The sequence below is a fragment of the Lactuca serriola genome, chromosome 5 (assembly GCF_051521515.1).
Source record: "Lactuca serriola cultivar US96UC23 chromosome 5, Lser_US96UC23_V15, whole genome shotgun sequence".
NCBI lineage: Eukaryota > Viridiplantae > Streptophyta > Magnoliopsida > Asterales > Asteraceae > Lactuca > Lactuca serriola.
The window spans coordinates 303,544,173-303,564,671 of record NC_136412.1 but is presented as its reverse complement, the minus strand read 5'-3'; the positions used below and the strand labels follow the sequence as shown (position 1 = coordinate 303,564,671).

General features: G+C 32.6%; 2 protein-coding genes across 2 annotated transcripts; both read right to left on the bottom strand.

Annotated features, from left to right (window-relative positions):
• Window positions 1–14,173: 14,173 nt before the first annotated feature.
• Window positions 14,174–15,316, bottom strand: LOC145050700 (uncharacterized). The gene has a single exon (XM_078998907.1). The coding sequence runs from the start codon at window positions 15,314–15,316 to the stop codon at window positions 14,174–14,176; it is 1,143 nt and encodes a 380-aa protein (XP_078855033.1).
• A 192-nt stretch (window positions 15,317–15,508) lies between these two features.
• On the bottom strand, window positions 15,509–16,688 carry LOC145050699 (uncharacterized). The gene is made up of 3 exons (XM_078998906.1): window positions 16,176–16,688; window positions 15,957–16,122; window positions 15,509–15,852 (listed from the first exon to the last, which is right to left on the bottom strand). Exons 1-3 carry the CDS (start codon window positions 16,686–16,688, stop codon window positions 15,509–15,511), a joined length of 1,023 nt encoding a protein of 340 aa, XP_078855032.1.
• Window positions 16,689–20,499: the final 3,811 nt, after the last annotated feature.

The window sequence follows — 20,499 nt, the reverse complement described above, 5'->3', positions numbered from 1 at the left end:
AACTCCTCGTTTATGTGAAAGTAATCACAAAATAAAGTAAACAGGGAAAATATAACCATGTAAGTGTTATTGTCTTGGGTTACCAGGACAAACACGACATCGCTGAAGCGAAAGATAGACCCTATGGAACATCTGAAGAGTGTCCCCTCATCCTCTGTAGCGGCAGCAGGGTGGAGGGAGGGTTAGTCCCCGTATCGATCTCTTAATGCAGATCGTCAACCTAATGATCCTCTGAAGATTCACATCTCATCCACTATTGCAATAGTGGACAGTGGGATGGTTAGTCCCGTCACTGACTACTAAATAAGTGACAACCTTAGACATCCGTAGACGTTCATCAACCACTGGTGCTAATCAGTGGGATTCGGAATAGTAAGTCCCGCCGAAACATCCCATTGAACTGGGACAGGAAAGATAATTTACACAGTAAATACTAATAAATCATCCTCGTAATTCTAAGTACAAGTATCCAGGTAAGTAAATACAGGATAATGCACCTAAGTAACAGTGTTCCTGTATGGTATTCATGTAATGTGTTCATGTAAGCGTAATCATGTATCAAGTAAGTATATGTAAACGTATTCATGTATCAGGTAATCCTAAGTACGTGTACTCATGTATCATGAAGGCATTAGTATAGACTCATGAATGAACTGACTCTGGTGTGATTCCTTGTAATAGAAGTAATGTTTGATATCTTCACATTATCCCTATGATAATTTACTGGAAAGTATGTGGTTGTCCAAGTAGATTTGTGCACCCTCGATACACCAGGGTGCGGGAAACTGAACGAAGGATGAAAACTATAGCCTCTAACATATAAATGAACATATGTGCATAAGTATAGTTTGATTCAAAAAGGTAAAATAATGGTTTTGCAAGATATCTAGGAGTTTTGAACAATAATTTAGAGTGACTTGAAGTCATTAAACATTTCAAAACTAATACTTCTGTTATCCAAGTATTTTAAGATAGAAAACCATTTCATGTGACACCTTTTGACATATGTGAAATCTACTGAGTGAAAACACAGTTATAAAATACATAAGATTGATTTAATAACATATTGTTTTCTACTTGTATTCCCCCCCCCCCCCCCCCCCCATTAAAGCATTTAAAATCCTTTAAAACATTGGTTAGGGGGTATGAACTCACCTGTAGTTGGTGATTGGAATGAACTGAACGGTATAGGATGGCTAGGTGTCAAGCGAGGACTTGCGCACACACTACGATCCTAATGAACATATAATCACACATATATGCACTCAATTAGACTCAATTGACTACTTGATAATGTTTAAGACATCCTAGACATAATTAACACTTTATATAAGTGTTTTAAGCCTTAAGGATTTCATCTAAGCTATTGTGGGACAGGGTATTTGTGTTTAGGGTTTCCAAAGGACCCTATATGAGAGTTTACTCTCCATAAACCATCACACTTGGAGTTTACAGTTGTAAACTCTTGAGTTTACGGCCGTAAACTCCCAAAAATGTGTGTTTGGTGTGTTTTGAAGTCCCAAATGCTTTCTAGAATTATCCTAACTTAGTGGCTAAGTCCTTGGAAGGGTTTAAGGTCTAGAAGTACTCCAAATAGGAGTTTACGGCCTCAAGGCCATTCCCCTTGGAGTTTACGGCCGTAAACTCCCTTGAGGTGTTGTTTTTGTTGCTTTCAAGCCTCTTGCACTTGTGGGATATGTTCTAGACTTTTATTCCTAGCACATGAAGGCATTAGGCACACCTTAGTGCCCTTTTTAGGAGTTTACGGCCCAAGAACCATGTCTTGGCCGTAAACTCACTTGGTTAAGTGATTTTGATGTGGTTTGGTCCTTCCATTAAGTGTGCAACAATTTCTTGTAAAGGCCTAGGGCTTTAGGTGTCATGAAAACACCCTTTTGTCCATTTAAATGGAGTTTACGGCCTAAGCTTCACTTGGGCCGTAAACTCACTTTTGTTTGTGTCATTTGATGTGTTTAAGACCTTACACTACTTGGGAAAATAGCCTAGATACAAGCCTTAAAGTCCTAGTGTCCTCAAAACACCATTTAGTGTTAGAAAATGGAGTTTACGGCCTATGAGAGTTCTGGGCCGTAAACTCCCAATCTTGGGTGGATTTTGGCTTGTTTTCTTGTCCCTAACATGCATACATAAGAGTCTAAGGCCTTATCATAACACAAGTTTCGGTTTTGGCTTCGTTTCGGGAGTTTACCGCCCAAGAACATCTTGGGGAGTAAACTCCTAGATTTAATGATTTAGCCATCTAAATCATGTTATAAGCATCTAATAAGTATTCTAACACTACTAGAAAGAGTTACTCACAATCTGGGATAAAAACCCGAAGATCCGTCAGAGAGAAAATGGCTTTTCTCTAGTTGGAATTGTGAATAATGAATTAATTTAATTCAGAAAACTATTTATAGTCCTGAAATATTTTGACAGAAAATACTTTTATTCTCGAACTTGGACTGTAACATTATGAAACTTGAAATGTTCAAATTTCACAAACCCAGGAGCATCCACTCTCCTGATATTTCCTGAAGTGTAAACCCTAAGGTACACAATACTTGTTCGGAAAAGTCTGAAAATCACTGAAACTGGACTGGCTTCTATTGAATAGTTATTGTTCGTACAAATGGAAATTTCGGGTTGTCACACATGACAATAAACTTCACTTGTGAGAAATGTGGTAAATGTTGGCATGAGGACTAAAATTCAGACTAAGGGAAACCTGCATTTTGCCTCAAATATTGAAAGAAAGTGTTTCTATTATACTTTTGGTACTAATGAAATAAAGGTATGATTTTTTTTTATATGTTTTACCTTTTTGATAACAAACATGAATCTACAAATGTTGCTAAAATTTAGAATTCAAGTTCAGGGTTCAAAAGATGGGGAAGAAAAGGTCCATTTATTAGATATTGTGATTTACATGTAAATCACTTGTGATTCACATGTGAATTATTTGTGATTTACATGTGAATCACATGTAAGTCACATGTAAATCATCTTAATTTTTTTTTCTAACCATATAGTTTATTTTAATTGCTTCTATATTGAGCTTCATGAATCACTTGTGATTTACATGTAAATTACTTGTGACACGTGTGAATCATTTGTGATTTACATGTGAATCACATATAGTTCACATGTAAATCATCTTAATTAGTTATTTTTTCTAATCATATCATTTATTTTAATTTGTCTCATTTTAGCAATATATCACAAGTGAATCACATATAAATTACATGTGATTCATATGTAAATCACAAGTTAATCACATGTAATTCACAAGTAAATCACAAGTGATTCACATATGAATTACATGTGATTCATATGTAATTTACGTATAAATCACATGTAATTCACAAGTGATTCACATATAAATTACATGTGATTCACATGTAAATCACAAGTGAATCCCATATGAATTACGCGTGATTCACATATAATTCGCATGTAAAGCGCATGTAACTCACAAGTAAATTTCATATGAATTACATGTGATTAACATATAAATTACAAGTAAATCATATATGAATTACGTCTATATACACACATGTAATTTTTGTGAGTTTCTTGCATTAATCAATTTTTTTCTTGTAAATTTGGAAGAATTTGCGGAAAATATTGAAGATGTGAAAATAACAAGGTTAAAGAAAATATGGAAATCTTGACACAAAGACATGAAAACGCTTTGAAATTTTATAGCATTTTTTATTTATTTTTTATATTTTATTTTTTATCGAAAAAAATACTTGTATTATTGTGTTTATAGATTACTAAATAAAAATGGATTTTTTATATGATTACTTACGAATATTATAGTATAAAAAGATGCATATATGTACTTGAAAAATATGTATATATGCATCTAAAACGTTGATTTTTTTTGTTAAAAAAATTAGGGTTTTTTTTTTTATCAAATATTCTAGTTTTTATTTATTTACTGATTTTTGATTTTTTTTTTTAAATGTAGTTTTTAGAAAAAATTGCAGTTTTTTTTTATTTAAAATTGCAGTTTTTTTTTTTAAAAAAAAGTACAGTTTTTAAAAAAAATTGCAGTTTTTTTATAATTGAATTTTTTTTAAAAAAAATCAATTAAAAAAATGAAAAAATCTCCATTTTTTTTTATAAAAAATCAAAAATTGTTTAAAAAAAATTCGAAATTTGATTTATTATGTTAATTTTTAGAACTTTTTATTAATATTTTCAATAACAAAAAAAATAAACATTAAATGAGATCGGTAACATGACGATTATGTCCTTAATGAGTTAATTTTGATCTAATGTTCCACCTTTAGTTCTCAGGTTTTCGGGAAACTATGAATATCAACGGATCTCACCCTATATATATATATATATATATATATATATATATATATATATATATATATATATATATATATATAGGTTCAGGTTCATTTGAGACCATTCTAATTTTGTGAGACCATAAGATCAAATCTAAAAATAATTTTAAAATGCAAAATAAATGGAAAAATCCAAAAATTCTTTTTTTAAATATTATTTTCGGAACTTGAATTAACTAAAAAAAATTAAAAAAAAAATCTCGTTTTTTTTGAAAAATACGTGAACTATTCTAATAGAATATTACACTGACATAATCTAAAAAATAATTTTAAAATGCAAAATAAATGGAAAAATCTAAAAATTCTTTTTTTAAATATTATTTTCGGAACTTGAATTAACTAAAAAAAATAAATAAAAAATTCCATTTTTTTTGAAAAATACGTGAAATATTCTAATTGAATATTACATTGTACATATTCTAAAAAATAATTTTAAAATGCAAAATAAATGGAAAAATCCCAAAATTCTTTTTTTAAATATTATTTTCGGAACTTGAATTAACTAAAAGAAATAAAAAAATAAAAAAATAAAAAAAATGCGTCTCACGGTCTCACAAAATTAGGCCGTCTCACATGAACCTAACTTTATATATATATATATATATATATATATATATATATATATATATATATATATATATATATATATATATATAGGGTTAGGTTATTTTGTTTTCACTATCTATTGTGTGCATGTATGACTGATTCTGGACCAATCATTTTAGTTATTTTTAGAAAATAGTTAATGCATATTACATGTTGAAAATATAATGAATATTAATTACATCTTCAACAGGGCCGGTCCATTTAATTTCAATGCCCGGGGCAAGAAAGTAAAATAATGCCCTAACATTTCTAAACAAAATAATATAGGAAAAGTGAAATAAATTTTATAGTCAAACTAAATGATAGTTGTACAAACAAAAGCATACAAAGGGTGCCATTTTACATTTTTTGAAGAAAAATGTATGCTATTTGATGATAAACAAGACTTCATAGAAATTGACTTTCAATACTTCTTTCCACCGAAGTTAGCTATCCAGAACCAAAACCTATACAAAAAACATAAAATGATCTTGCAGAAATGGAGAATCAACATCATATTTTCTAAAATCTGATACATCAAAGTTTCAGAAATTAAAATAATTTATCAGATTTTGAGATATATTTGAATTTCATATACATCGGATTATTCAGAAAGAACATATCACATTATTCAGATATAAAAAAAAACTAATTAGTTGTTCAAAAATAGATTTCACATGACATCAGGATTTACGTAACAGATTTTTAGAAATCTGATACATCATATTTTAAGAAATTAAAATAACTTATCAAATTTTTATGTACATCAGATATTTATATACATCAAATTATTCAAAAAAAACTATATTATATTATTAAAAAACAGAAAATATCAAAACTTCAATACCAAAAACACATCATACTATTCAGAAAAAATAGTTACATCAGAAATTTAAGAAAATCTCATTAGAAAAAACCTTATAAAAGTCAAAAGAAGTCGAAGGAAAAAATTACCTCAAAAAATTACCTGGAAAATTGCTTAGTGTAATCCAGGATCAACAACACTCCAAGTCTGCAATCTTGGATAAAAAATTTCACTTTTCCAGGAAGCTATATAAAAAAACTGAAATTTCAAAAAATTTAACCAATACTTATTATCAGATTTTCGAAACATCAAGTATTTTTATGCAAGAAATTTGAAATACTAGAAAAAACTTACTGGATTAGGAACTTAGGAGGACGAATTCATTCAATCATTGTATCGCATCTTTGAATCTTCACTTTAAGTCTTTAGCACAAAATAATTAGAGCAATAGATAAAGTATTACTATAGTAGGGACGAGTCAGTAAAGGACGATTCAGGAAAGAGAGAAAGAAGAATATAAGAGAAGGCGAGAAGCAATTGATTTATCGAGAGAGAAAGAGAGAGGGCAAGAGAAGTGTTGAACTGCTGAAGTAGTGAAGCGGATGAGACAGTAGGGCAGTAGGCGATCGATGCAGAAGGACGCCTCGTATTCTTCATCTTCAATTATTAGATGTTTAGATCGAAGAGTCGGAATAGGTTGTAGTTGCCGCTATTAGGTCTCCAAGAATCTGATGCCCTTACGTCTTGAACAGGATAGATCTTTACTGGACTAGTCTTAACATGGCCCAAATATACAATAATACCTATAAGAGGCTTTGAAAAATTGCTGCCACATTAGAAATTGTTGCCCTGGGCTGTGGCCCAGCTCGCCCTGGACTTGGGCCGGCCCTGATCTTCAGCATTTAATATGCATTAATTACTTTCTTAAAATAACTAAAATGATTGGTCCAGAATCAGTCATACATGCACAAAATAGATAGTGAAAACATTTGAACATATATATATATATATATATATATATATATATATATATATATATATATATATATATATATATATATATATATATATGAGAAAAATGAATATACCCTTAAGGGTATATAAGCTTAGGTACCCAAACTCAATATATATATATATATATATATATATATATATATATATATATATATATATATATATATATATATATATATATATAACACGAAAATTTGTTCATTATCGCGCTTAAAAAATGTGGGAGATATGGTCGGGATTATGCATGAACCATGAGGATCAATAGTAGTATTCGTGGTTGTATATTGTGGCTGTAATCGACAGAATATTATTATCATGGACAGATATGAATGTGAGTCTCTATCATCCATTATTTCTTTTGCCCATGAAATGCATGCAACAATAATTCAAGCTAAAATAAATATATTTGTTTCTGTCCATTTGTATAATCAATCATTTTGATGCAATATAATCGCTTGTTTGCATTTTTTTTTCTGTGAATGAGAGCTTCTATAAAAAGTTTCAAAACTTCCATACATGTCCTTATGTGTAAAAGCTTTATTTTCGACCGTATTCAAACCAAAATTTTGTGTACCAAAAAAACGTTTGACTTAACGAAAATATAGAACTAGAGAGTGTTTTTCCGATTAAAAGAAAAAGCAAAATTTTATATCATTTTTTTTTTCGAAATTTCATGGCATTGAAATACTTTTTTAGTCTCTATGTAATATTGTTAGTTTCTATCAAAATATCAAAAGTCTAACTTATGGCCGATACCGAAATTTCTTACTTCTAATATACCTATACCCACATTTCTAACGATTATATTTAGGCTATGTTTAGCGTACTAGCTGAAAAGCTAGCTGATAAAAAATAACGTTTGGTAAACCAGCTGAAATATATAAATTTACATAAAATGACATGTAAGAATATGTGTTTCTATAATTAATTAAAGGGTGTATTTGGAAAATTTTTAAAAAAATTCATTAAAAGCTAGTCTAAGTAGTTTTTCAAAAAGCTAGCTTATAAGCTACTTTTTGGCTTACCAAACACGACAACATAAAAAAGTTCAAAAAATAAGCTAGCTTATCAGCTAGCTGTGGCGCGCCAAACATAGCCTTAGGTTGGAGGGAATTATGGAAAGATTGACCGTGTAAGTTTCCTATAAGCTCCACATAGATTCTAATAGTTTTTTTTAACAGCGAAATTAAATTAAAAAGCGACCAGCGGGAAGCTGGAACGCAAAAGAGTACACAAAAAACAAAAAAGAAAGTAAAGAAAACTAAGTTTGAAATACAAACATAGCTAATAGCTTGAGAAAGAAAAGATATGAAAAACAAGCCGAAGTCTTCAGATGCAGCCCAAAATCACAACACCGTGGAGATACAGATGCAACCAAAGGATGCTTTGTGATCTCCAACAAAACATCCATGATAAGTACTTGAGGACCATCAAACATATAAGATATTTAGGGGGAGAGAATCATCCAAGAGCCTCCAACAAGTTTGTCCCATCCAAGATACAACCCAATATGTTTTCCAGCAAGGGGTTAAATTTGTCCATTCCTTGAAATTTTGGATATAGCGGTATCCTCCAATCATGCAGCAACAGGTACATGTAAGTGTATATGTCATTATGCCTGACATAAGATTCAAGGCACCATTGTGACCAAGTTTGCACGAAATAATGCCAATAGACCATATATCAATATCTGCTGGGAATTAAAATAGGAATACACCAACATAATCAAACACGATAACAAAGGAGAACTCACACCGACACCAAGTATACATCCCCTCCATTACCCCAATGTACACGAAAGAACACATCCAGAAAAAAAATGTTTACCTGCAGCTCAATCCTATAAATAGATCTACCTCAAGAATTGAAACACACACCAAACCCATACCAACTGCAGTAAACATGTCGCCAAAGAACACCAAGATTACCCAATCCCCCTACCCACCCATTCACTTATTGAACCAAGAAAGGGAATAAACACCATTTTTCCCAAACCAAAGACAATCCTCTTCCTCTGTTTTTTAGCCAGAGGAAAGAAGTTGCTTTTATTTCAGTAACAACCTTCCCTGGTGATGTTACAATTAAATTAAAAACAAGATCATTCCTTACCTTCCATATGAACCAAATAGTGGTCAGAATGACAACGTGTATGATTTTCTTTTGTAGTGGAGTTTGTAGGAAACTATGTGAAGTAGATAGGAGCTATTCCATCGAAACAATCTCAGAAGTCTTAATTTCACACCAACATTCCAATAACTCCCAAAGTTCTGTTACCCATCGACAAAGCAGAAATATATGAATTGCAGTCTCTTCCTCAACACCACAAAAAGCACAAAGAGAAGATGATAAAGTGATCCCACGTTTTGAGATTTCTACCATGGAAGGTAGTTGATTAAGTACCGCACGCCATCCCAAAAAAATAGTTTTTATGGGTACAAAGTTGTTCCAAAAGTGTTTGTACGGTAGATCACTACATGAGTACGATTCACATAGGCGGCGTAAGGAACTAACTGAGAAATTGCCCGATGTATCTGGCAACCATTTCCAGCTATCATCAGAGAAGGTGATGTTTATATCCTGCAAGATTAAATCACAGCAAGATAATTCAATTTTCTCCATATCTGAAGATGGTGATCGTTTCCAGCTCCACTTCCATTCAAAAGTATCACCAATTTTTTGATATCTATCAGAGAGTAAGCATTGCTTCTTTGATTCCAATTTGAGCAGTTCAGGAGAAGGAGTCTTTTAGAGGACCATTCCCAGACCAATTTTCGAACCAAAATGAAGTTAGATCACCCTTACCCAAATCCTTTTTGAGTAACTCAGCAAATTGAATGTTGTACATCGCAAAGTCTTTGGTAACGCTTACAATGTTTTTCTAGACACCACTAATTTCTAGCCCGACAGGGAAAAATTTCCATACACGCTCCGACTTATGCAGGGATAGAATTTACTTAACCCAAAGTGCCGAGGGATCTTCTTTTAATCTCCAAAACCATTTGGGCGTGAGGACTTTGTCCCAACTAATCCAACATATTTTTGAATTTGGGGATCCATCACCCCATAAGAACCTTCATCTAATTCTCTCCAACTCTTCAATGATCTTGAGAGGGGCTTTAAAGAGGGAAAAATAATAGATTGGTAAACTCCCCAAAACTGAGTTTATTAGGGTGATACGACCACCAAAGGATAAAGACTTGGCTTTCCATGATGAAAGACGGGCTTTAATCCTATCAGTTATCGGTTTCCAGTGCTTAGTAAGGGACATGTTTGCTCCAACCGGTAACCTGAGATATGTGAAGGGAAGGGTGGCAAACTGGCAATTTAAGATTTGAGAGAAATACTCTACATCAGGATCAACTACACCAATCCCAAAGACCTTACTTTTGGTGAAGTTCACTCTAAGTCCCGAAGCCAAGTTAAAACATCGGATAATTCTTGCAAGGTTTAGAAGGGTAATCTGGGACCATTCACCAACAAACAGCGCATCATCTGTATAGAACAAGTGGGATAAAATCGGACCCCATATTTAGAGTATGTATACCCCTAAAAATTCCCATATTGCAGGCTTTAAACATGACAACATTGAGGGCTTCCATAGCTAATACAAAGAGAAAGGGTGATAATGGATCACCTTGTCTGACACCTTTCTTCATCGAGAATTCCTTCATGGGTGAACCATTCACTAAACAGAAGTCTAAGCAGATTGTAGACAACCTATGATCAATTAATTCCAACGAGTAGGATAGCCTAGTTGCTCCATAATGGAGACAAGAAAGTTCCAGTTCAACGAGTCAAAAGCCTTATTGAAGTCAACTTTAAATAGTAATGCATTCCTATTTGACCTTTTTAACCATAATAACAACTCATTGATCATGAGGGGACCAACAAGAATATTTCTTCCGGCAATGACTGCAGATTAGGTCTCCACAATCACAGAACCAATGACAGATTTTATTCGATTTGCCAAAACTTTTGAGATTACTTTATAAATACAGCCAATTAGATTGATAGGACGGTAATCTGACAAGCACAAGGGGTCTGTGGTTTTGGGGACTAGGGTGATAAATGAGGAGTTGCAGCTCGGGTTAATGTTACCAGATGCATGAAAGTGATGAAGTATATCTTGGAAATTTGGTTCAAATGAAGCCCAATTTTTTTTGATAAATTTAAATGAAATCCATCTGGTCCAGGGGCACGCTCATTACCACATTCCCATACCGCTGCTTTGATTTCTTCAGGGCAGAAAGGTTCAATCAAGAATGTTGCCTCGCTTTCAGATAAGTTTTTATTAAAGTTGCAGGATAGTGAAGGTCTAGATCTCATTTTTTCAGCGAATTTCTCTTTAAAGAAAGAGAATATCTCATTTTTGATTGCCATCGGGTTAGTTGACCAATTTCCACCGATCAAAAGTCCGGTGATTCTGTTTTTTGAGAGGTTACTATTTATGATACCATGAAAAAATCATGAGTCTTCATCACCATCGATTGCCCACCGGATCTTAGCCTTTTGTCTGAGGTCCATATTTCTACGATGTTCTAGTTCGAGAATTTTCTTTTTCCACTCAATCATATTCTCGATTTCGACACTGAATAAGGATCTTGATTCAACAATTAAATCTAAATCACAAACCTATTGTTTGAGTTTTTGGACTTCACCAACTTCTTTTTCCATGTTCTGCATCCTCCATGTTTTGATGGTATCTTTTAATTTTCTCAATTTAGTCGCCAAAGCTTTATCTGGAGGCCAACTAAAATGAAACAATGATACAACATTCAAGATAATCTCAGTGAAACCTGGATATGTTAACCAGCTGTTCAAAAATCTAAAAGGAATGGGTCCAAAGTCAATAGAAGATGTGAGGAGAACCAAAGGGCAGTGGTCTGAAAATTCGAGGTAATGCAGTTAGGGATTCATTTAGCCATTTTTGCATAAAGCGAGCGTTTACAAGGATACGATCGATTTTACTCAACTTTTCCCCACCATCTGTCATATAGGTATATTTCTGCCCCCCCCCCCCCCATAGCATATTCCGACATATTTGAATTTGCTATGAATTCGTTGAACTTCCTAGCCCCAAGTCTACAAAATGTTGAATTGAATCTTTCCTCCGGAGTTCTTCCCTTATTGAAATCACCAATAAAATCCACAAACCATTCACACTGTTGAATAATGAAGTAAGTTCATCCCATAACGAGCTTTTTTTCAAATTGGCCTTGCGGAGCATATACATTAGCGAAAATTATATCTTCATTTAAACCTTGAAGGGATCCTATAATCACCATGAAGTGTTGCTTACGTATTATTGATTTCTGTCGAAATAGAGTCGGATTCCATATGCAGAAAATGCCACCGAATCTACCTGAAGCATCTAATACAGCAAAATCAAATGTAGAGTTGTCCCAAATATGATGGAATTGTATGAGAGAGGAATCAATAAATTGATATTGTTGGAAAGCCATAAATTGGAGCTTATGAGTTCTTTTTAACTTTTGTACTCATTCCATCTTATAGGTAACTCCAGCTCCATGAATATTTAGGGATAAAAAATTCATTGGGTAACCATGTTCACCGCATGCTCCATAACTAACGATCTCACATGATCTTCAAAACCTACAAGGTTGAATCCCAGACAATTCCTTATGACCAACGTATCATTAAATTTAATCTCCGCCTGCTTGATGTTGGGGGGCAGTTAACTTGGTAATTATGAGGCGAATGAAATGATCTGGAAGAAGATGATTGTGATGCCCTTGGCAACCAGAGGGAGTCCTTTAGCTTCAGCGAGTGTTGAGGGCGCTTAAGAGGAGTTTTTGGTGATGGTTTTTTTGATGCCTTTGTTTATTATGAGCATTATGACTAATCATTGAATCTAATACTAAGAATGATCTGTTTAGGTTAGGTATTGCATGTATATTTGAATTAATGACATGTTTTCACCTGCCCTGAGCATTTGGATTCTCCCCTAGAATACCAATTTGGCATGATACTTGAGGTCCAATATTACTACAGACAATTCATCTTCCCTATCGTTACGTGGAATGCTCCTCATCGGCGGCGGTGAAGGAGAGTCAAGAAAATTATCCCTTGTGTACTGTTTGATTGGTGTATCTTCCCTATAAACCACCTCATCATCATCTACATCCACATCCTTTAGAATGTCGTTTCCAGGTTGAAATTCCCCATCTTCCAAAATTCCTTCATCAATATGTTCTACAAGATTTCCTGCATCATTGTCGAAATTTTTTTATCCTCATGAGACGATTCGGGAACCGCATCAACAAAAGTTGGTATTCTTGGCCACATGTCTTCACAAACAAATATCTTGTAACGCTTTTCATGCCAAATAAACTCCTCCATTTCTTCAATCCTTTCAATTGACTTGACCAGGACACCCATACACCTAACAAAAAGATCCATGGACTTGAGAGGAGATGACACAGGAGATACAACTTTACCAAAGAGACCGCCAATCGATTCAAAGGCTTGAGAATCCCAAGCAGAAATAGGCAGTCCCTCAATTTTTATCCATGACATACGTTGATATTCTATATCTTGCCCATTCCAAATTTCAAGTGAGGAGAACTAGCTGGACCATGTAGATTTACCATTTACCAAGAAATTGTTTGCATCATATTCATTTTTGAATATTATCATAACCAAAAGTCCACCCAAGTATTTAATATTGATGTCAGTAATACCTTCAGCCTTTAAACCCACCAGCACGTTGTTTATTTTCGACATGTTGCATACCTCACCAATTAGCGAACAGTCTTTCCACTGCCCATATTGTGCACCAAATTCAGGAGGAATTGAAATCGATTTCACAGCTCTTTGACCAATTGTGGATTGTTGAGGATTAGTTTTATATCCATTCAACGCATCTTTATAACTTCTACTACAGTCTCTGTTAGAGTTGAGATTGGATGGGGGATTGCGTACTTGATCATTGTTTCTATTTTCAGTCAGACGGAAAAAAGTAACCTTATTCCTTTCACTTGAGCTCCAAATTCGATTCCTGTTTTTGTCATACTTTGCAACATTTACAACAATTTTTACACCATCAATCTTCATTGAGTTGAGGTTTTCTGCCAACAAATTGGTGTCTTTCACTTTTAAAAATCTGATGAATGCGAATTTTTTTCCAGCCATGTCCTTCTGTTTAGGAAGATACGCATCAATCATGTGGCCAAAGGATTTGAAAATCATCTAGAGGATATTACTCAGGGCCGGTCCTGAGGATTCAAATACCCAGGACGAGGCGAATAAAAAAGGCCCTTAGGCCTTAACATGTAACGAATTAAATTTCATAAACTAAATTTTTATTAAAAGGACAATAAACTTATATCAATAAACATAGCAAAATCATAGTATTTTAATAAGTAATTACATATTGTAACAGCTAACCAACTATCCGTGAAGCTCTTCTAGCATTCTTGATTGCAAATTGGTTGATCAAATCTTCGTAGTCTATACTCTCTAAGAGTTCGTTCTCGATAGATATCATCGCCAAACCGCTAAGTCTTTCTTGGGTCATTGTGGAGCGTAAGTAAGATTTCATAAACTTCAATTTTGAAAAACTTCTTTCTGCAGATGTGACCGTTACTGGAATAGTCAACAATATTCTATATGCAATGCATGTATTTGGGAAATAATCAAGTTCTTTCAAAAACTTCAAAACATCTATAGGGTTGCTAAATTCATTGGTTTTCAATGTCTCAAATAATTTCAATTCCGTATAAAGTTCCTCGGCATTAATATCCGATCTTTCTTCAAACTTGAGTGCATTTTCAAGACGATGACAATACGACTTAAGATCTTTATCTTCAATTCCTCTCAAATTATGTGGAAATAAAAAACCAAATACTTTGTCATATTCTTTGAATTGTTCAAATCTTGTCTCAAGAGAAGAAATGGCTTGATCAACAATGTACAAGAAATAATTGACTTTGAAATTCTCTTGAGGTGTAAATGAAACTTCTTCCCTACTTGAACTCTCATCAAATCTTTTTTTCCTTTCAATCAAACGTTTTTGTGGAAATATTGGATTGATACCCATTTCAATAGCAATCTCCTTAGCTTCAACAATCGCTTTTGAATAACCAGTTTCTCTATAATCCTTGGAGTACCCAATCAATTTGTTTATTTCTATAATAGCATTATCAAGATGCATATCCTTTGATTGTAACTTCTTACTTAAAATATTCACACGGTTTAGTACTTCATACCAAATAACAGTTGATACCAAAAATTCAAAGTCACTAAGTTCTTTTTCTGCTAGTGAAGTTGCTTCACTTGCAATTGCAGCATCATTATCATTTTCTCCAACTTGAAGTAAAGCTTCCCGGACATCCACAAGTTGCAGTTTAATAGCCTTTACACTCTCAGCCCGACTTTCCCAACGAGTTTGACACAATGACTTAAGACTCCAAAATTTAACATTATCTTTCAAAATTTCCCACCTCTTAGTAGAATTTGCAAAGATAGTATAAATGTGTTGGATAAATCCAAAAAAGTTTTTTCCTTTAACACATTTTTTAGCCATATCACATAATGTTAGATTGAGAGAATGACAACCACAAGGAGTGTAAAATGCTCTAGGATTTATATCTAAAAATCTCTTTTGCACTCCTTGGTGTTTTCCTTTCATGTTTGCTTCGTTATCATAGCCTTGACCACGCATATCATCAATTTCAAGACCAAGAGACTTTAACTCCTCAAATGTAATATCAAATAATCATTTTCCAGTGGTATCATCAACATTCAAAAAACCTAAAAAGGACTCTTCGACAGTTACAGAATTATATGATAACTTTAAATACCTCACTATTATAGTCATCTGTTCTTGGTGACTTGAATCGGGAGTACAATCAAGTATAATTGAGTAGTACTTTGCTTCCTTTATCCTCTTGATAAGTTCTTTTTTAATTTCTTGAGCTATCAAAAGCATTAGGTCATTTTGGATTGTGTGGCCAAGATAATGCACATGAAGCCCGTCATTTGTGATCCGTCGTACTTGCTCTTTGATAACCGGGTCAAACTCTTCCAACATTTCAATGACACCCAAAAAATTCCCATTACCTATTAAATATAATTAACAAATAAGAAGTGGAACCAGGCATCTTAATTAAAAAAAAATATATATTTAGTGGAATTGGAACAAAAAAAAAACAATTTATAGTTACCTTTTTGATACAACTTTTCATTGGATCCACGAAATGCTAAATTATGTATAGCAAGAAACTTCACTACTACAATGATTCTCAAAAGGACTACTTTCCAGTAATCTCTTTCTTTCTTGAATTGCTCGTATTGAACTTTATCAATTATTTCGTTCAAAACCACATACTCCTATTTGTAAGATGATCCAAGGAAATTTCATGTTCATTAACCCTAGTGCTAACATGATGCCAATCTGCATAACCTTCACCATCCAATTTACCTTTCGAAATCCCTTTTCTAAATACTTTACAATAGAAACAAAATAATTTGTCTTGCTCTTTTGAATATACTAGCCATTCTCTATCACACTTCTCCAAATTTGGTAAAGTTCTAGTATATAAAGCTGCGGAAAATCGTCTACCAAATTTATCATAGGGACCATACATAATACTAGTATCTCTTTTAGGACCTTTCTCGACCAAAAGTTTAATCTCATCATAATTAAGTTTTTCCCACCTTCTTGGATCACATATATCAACAAGCTCTTTAACGTGCTCTTGGTTTTCTACCTCTTCTACTTCTACTTCTTCATGCTCTTTCTCTTCAACATGCTCTTTAACATGCTCTTCAACGTGCTCTTCAACAGGTTGTCTATAGATAAATTTATCTAGGGCACCCTCGTCAACCTTTCTCTTTTCTTCATCTATTTTTCTTCTCTTACGTTTTTGACTACCAGATGGTTGTTTCAACTTCATCACTAAAAGTTCAACATTCAACAATCAACATTCATTCAAATTTCATATACCATTCAAGTATAAATCTAATAAAGTGATTATGATAATCTATTCATTCAAGTATATTAGTATAAAGACATAAAGTATATTAGTATAAAGACATAAAGTATAAATCTAATACATGAATGTTGAATGAAATTGACTGAATTCTATTATTCTAAATCTTGATAAGTGATAACATATATAATATATTCTAGATTTCTTGTTTTACAGTAAAAAGAATATATATATATATATATATATATATATATATATATATATATATATATATAACTAAAATTGTAAAACCCTTTACCTGGTTAGCAATTAGTGATTGATTAAACTCAATCAGAGGGTAATTCCTATCGATGGTCGCCGACTTGCTGGAATGTTGGATAAAGCGCCAAGCTTGAATAATCAATCGCAATTGGCTAATCGCTTTTCCTTCTTTTTACCGTTCGTTGTTTGCGTGCGTCCCAAACTCCCAATTCATTGATCAACTAATTCCAAATGTGGATTGGACAAGTTGATTTATGGACTAATTACAAATGAGGGTAATTCCCGTTCGTTTTTTGAGGCCTTCACAATTTTACATTCATGGGCTACTCTCAATATAGTAAAAAAAAATGGGCCCCATAAAAGAACGGCCCTGTGCCTTAGTCCTGCTTGCCCCTGGTCTTCACCGGCACTGATATTACTAGTGCAACCATCGGGGAGATTAGTGATGAAAAATGTGGTTTTAGTTTGAGTCGATGTGCCCTCCGATCGATTACGCCGATGAGAAACTTTTTGCCATCCATCTTTGTCCATCGGGAACCGATGACGGTTCATCTTCCTTGGGGTAATGGGTTACCTTCTATGCAACTTACTTTTGTGCCACCATAGATTCTAATAGTTGTATCTTAATTTATCATAATAAGAAAAAGAGAGTGAGTGGTGTCATCACATTAGTGGAAAAATAACATTTAATACTCTCCCTCTCTTTCAAAAGTCTTAGATCACATATTGGTTGATTTTTTTTGTTTTGTTTTTTTTCCTCATAGATCATCAATGTAAGAAGTCCCTACTCCAAACTATCATGTAGATAGCCGATTGTTTAAATCTTACATACCCTTACCGCCTTGCCCCATTATAATGTGTAGACTCGTCAAAGTTTAAATCATGCGTACCTTTAAGGCCTTGCCTCATTATAATGTGTAGACTCATCAATGGAACATGTTTAAAACGAATCATTTTGATACCAACTTTTTTAACAAGTCATTAAATATGATCTACTCTGCTATGATAATCTTGTAGGTTTTAACTAATCGAATCCATAATATCCAACAAATCAATGAATACGTGATCTATTAATCTGATCCTTTTACAATATTAAAATTTTACAATTTTAGTGTATGCCACAAATCAAAAAAGATAAATTTCTATTATAACAAGAATTATTGTTCTTAATACTCAAAATCAAATATAATATAATTATATTTTACTTACTTATGTAAGTCAGTACTTATATATATATATATATATATATATATATATATATATATATATATATATATATATATATAAAAGTAGGTTCATACGAAAACATAAATATCTTGCGAAAACGCGAAAACAAATTTTATCTTATAAAAATCAAACACAAATACTATAAAAATTAAATTTATTAGCAATAGATTAAAGATAATAAGTTTACATTGGATTGTGTTATGATAATATAGATTTAAAGACGGTTTTAACAACTGTTTGTTTTTTCACATCCTTAACCACTTTTAAATTCATGTTTTCATAATAAAAATGTCAAAAATCATGTTTTGCTAATATGAAACAATTTCTCATGTATCATCGATTATCATCATGTAGTTCAAAGTTTGGATGGATTATTGTCCGAAATATAAGGTTGATATATATATATATATATATATATATATATATATATATATGTGTGTATATATATATATATATATATATATATATATATATGTATATATATATATATATATATATATATATATATATATATATATATATATATAGTCTGGATTGGGTGGGAACCCAAAAGTTGGTAGGAACCGCAATTACTATTCTCTACTAATCGGGCCCTCTTAGGGGTCAGGGGAGGCCATGACCTCCTCGCTTTTGGGCCTTCTAATACCTGCATAATGTGTATGTATATACATACTCAAGTTGAAAAAAAATACTAGAATGACAATTTTGCCCCTTGGTTTCCAAATCATTACGTATATATACATAATATATTGAAGTTATGCAATTTAGAACATAATAACTGGTATTTTTTTTCAGAATATCAATAACCAAATCAAAACGAACTTTGTTTCTTTATGGATGTGTAAGTAAGGAAACTCTATATCTATTAAAATCTACAAAAAAAACCCCAAAGATCTAATAAAATTTACAACAACTTAACCCAAGCTTTGAGTTTAAGAAAAATGAAGGTGTAAACCTAAAACCCAAAGTTTATTCCAGCCGCCGGAACATTACTTCTTGAAACTCACCGGAAGAACATCATTGCCCGTTAAGACTGTTGTCACCTTGTACACTTTTCCGATCGCCAGATTGTCCGGTGAGTTCGTACCGTACGCTCTCTCCCCACTTCGCTATTCGACGGAGCCTAGAGCATGACTTGACCTCCGCTGACCGCCCTGCACTTCAGTGATCCGCCGGCCGCAGACTGCTGTTTTCCCTAATAGAGTTCTCTCCGTCGGACTCCGTTCTAAGGTTCGTAGCCTCTTGTCTCCCTTTTTTCTTTGGGTGTTATTGTATATACTCCCTATAATTTATAAAATTCATCCATCTATCCTCCCCCCCCCCCCCGTTTTGTCATTTTGTTGGTTTTTTATTTTATTTTTTAGTTTGTTTTGTTTTTTGATGTTTTTTATTGTCATTTTGTTGTTTTTTTATTATTATGTTTAATAAAAAAAATTTAATCAACACAATTTAAAAAAAAAAAAAAAACTCATTTTAATAGTCAAAGCATCTTCATCTTTTCATCGATGGTTTTCATGACTTTTATTAATACATTTTTATATAAAAAATAAAACTACATTTAACTGTCAAAACATCTTCATACCATATACAATTCATTTTTATTTTGTGATTTTATCTCTTTCTGTAACAATAAAAAAATTCATTTTTTTCAATCATCACAATTTTTAATCGTCACAGACCAAACAAGATATACAGTAAGGGAATATTACTTTATTCTCTTTCGGCTCTTAAATTTTACATTTCAAACCTTCAACTTTTATGATATATTCATTTTCTTTGAATACTATTCAATCGTTTATCTTTAATAATAAAGAAATTGATTTAATATCTTGTTTTCTTCTATTATTATGTATATATAATACAATCGATCGATCGATTGAAATCATTCAAAATTTCATATCTCATATGTCTACGTAAACACATCTACAACGATTAAATCATATGGCGAATTTTCAAACTAATAAGTTTTTTTTTATTCTTTTTGGATAGTTTTAGTGTACTAATACGTTGACACAATTATCATACCGAGCATGTATGTATTTTATTTGTCAGGTGTTTAGCACCCGTGAAAATCTAAAAGAGTGGGTTGACAATGTGGCTCGAATTCTTGGATATGTGGTCATTACAAAAAGATCAAAAACGAAAACAAGTGGTTTCTATGTTTCAATATATATATATATATATATATATATATATATATTGTGTTAGGGCCAGAATCCTCAAAGCATTCAGGATCCTCAAACCTCATCAGATATTCAATATCCTCAACTATCTTAGGATCCCGACT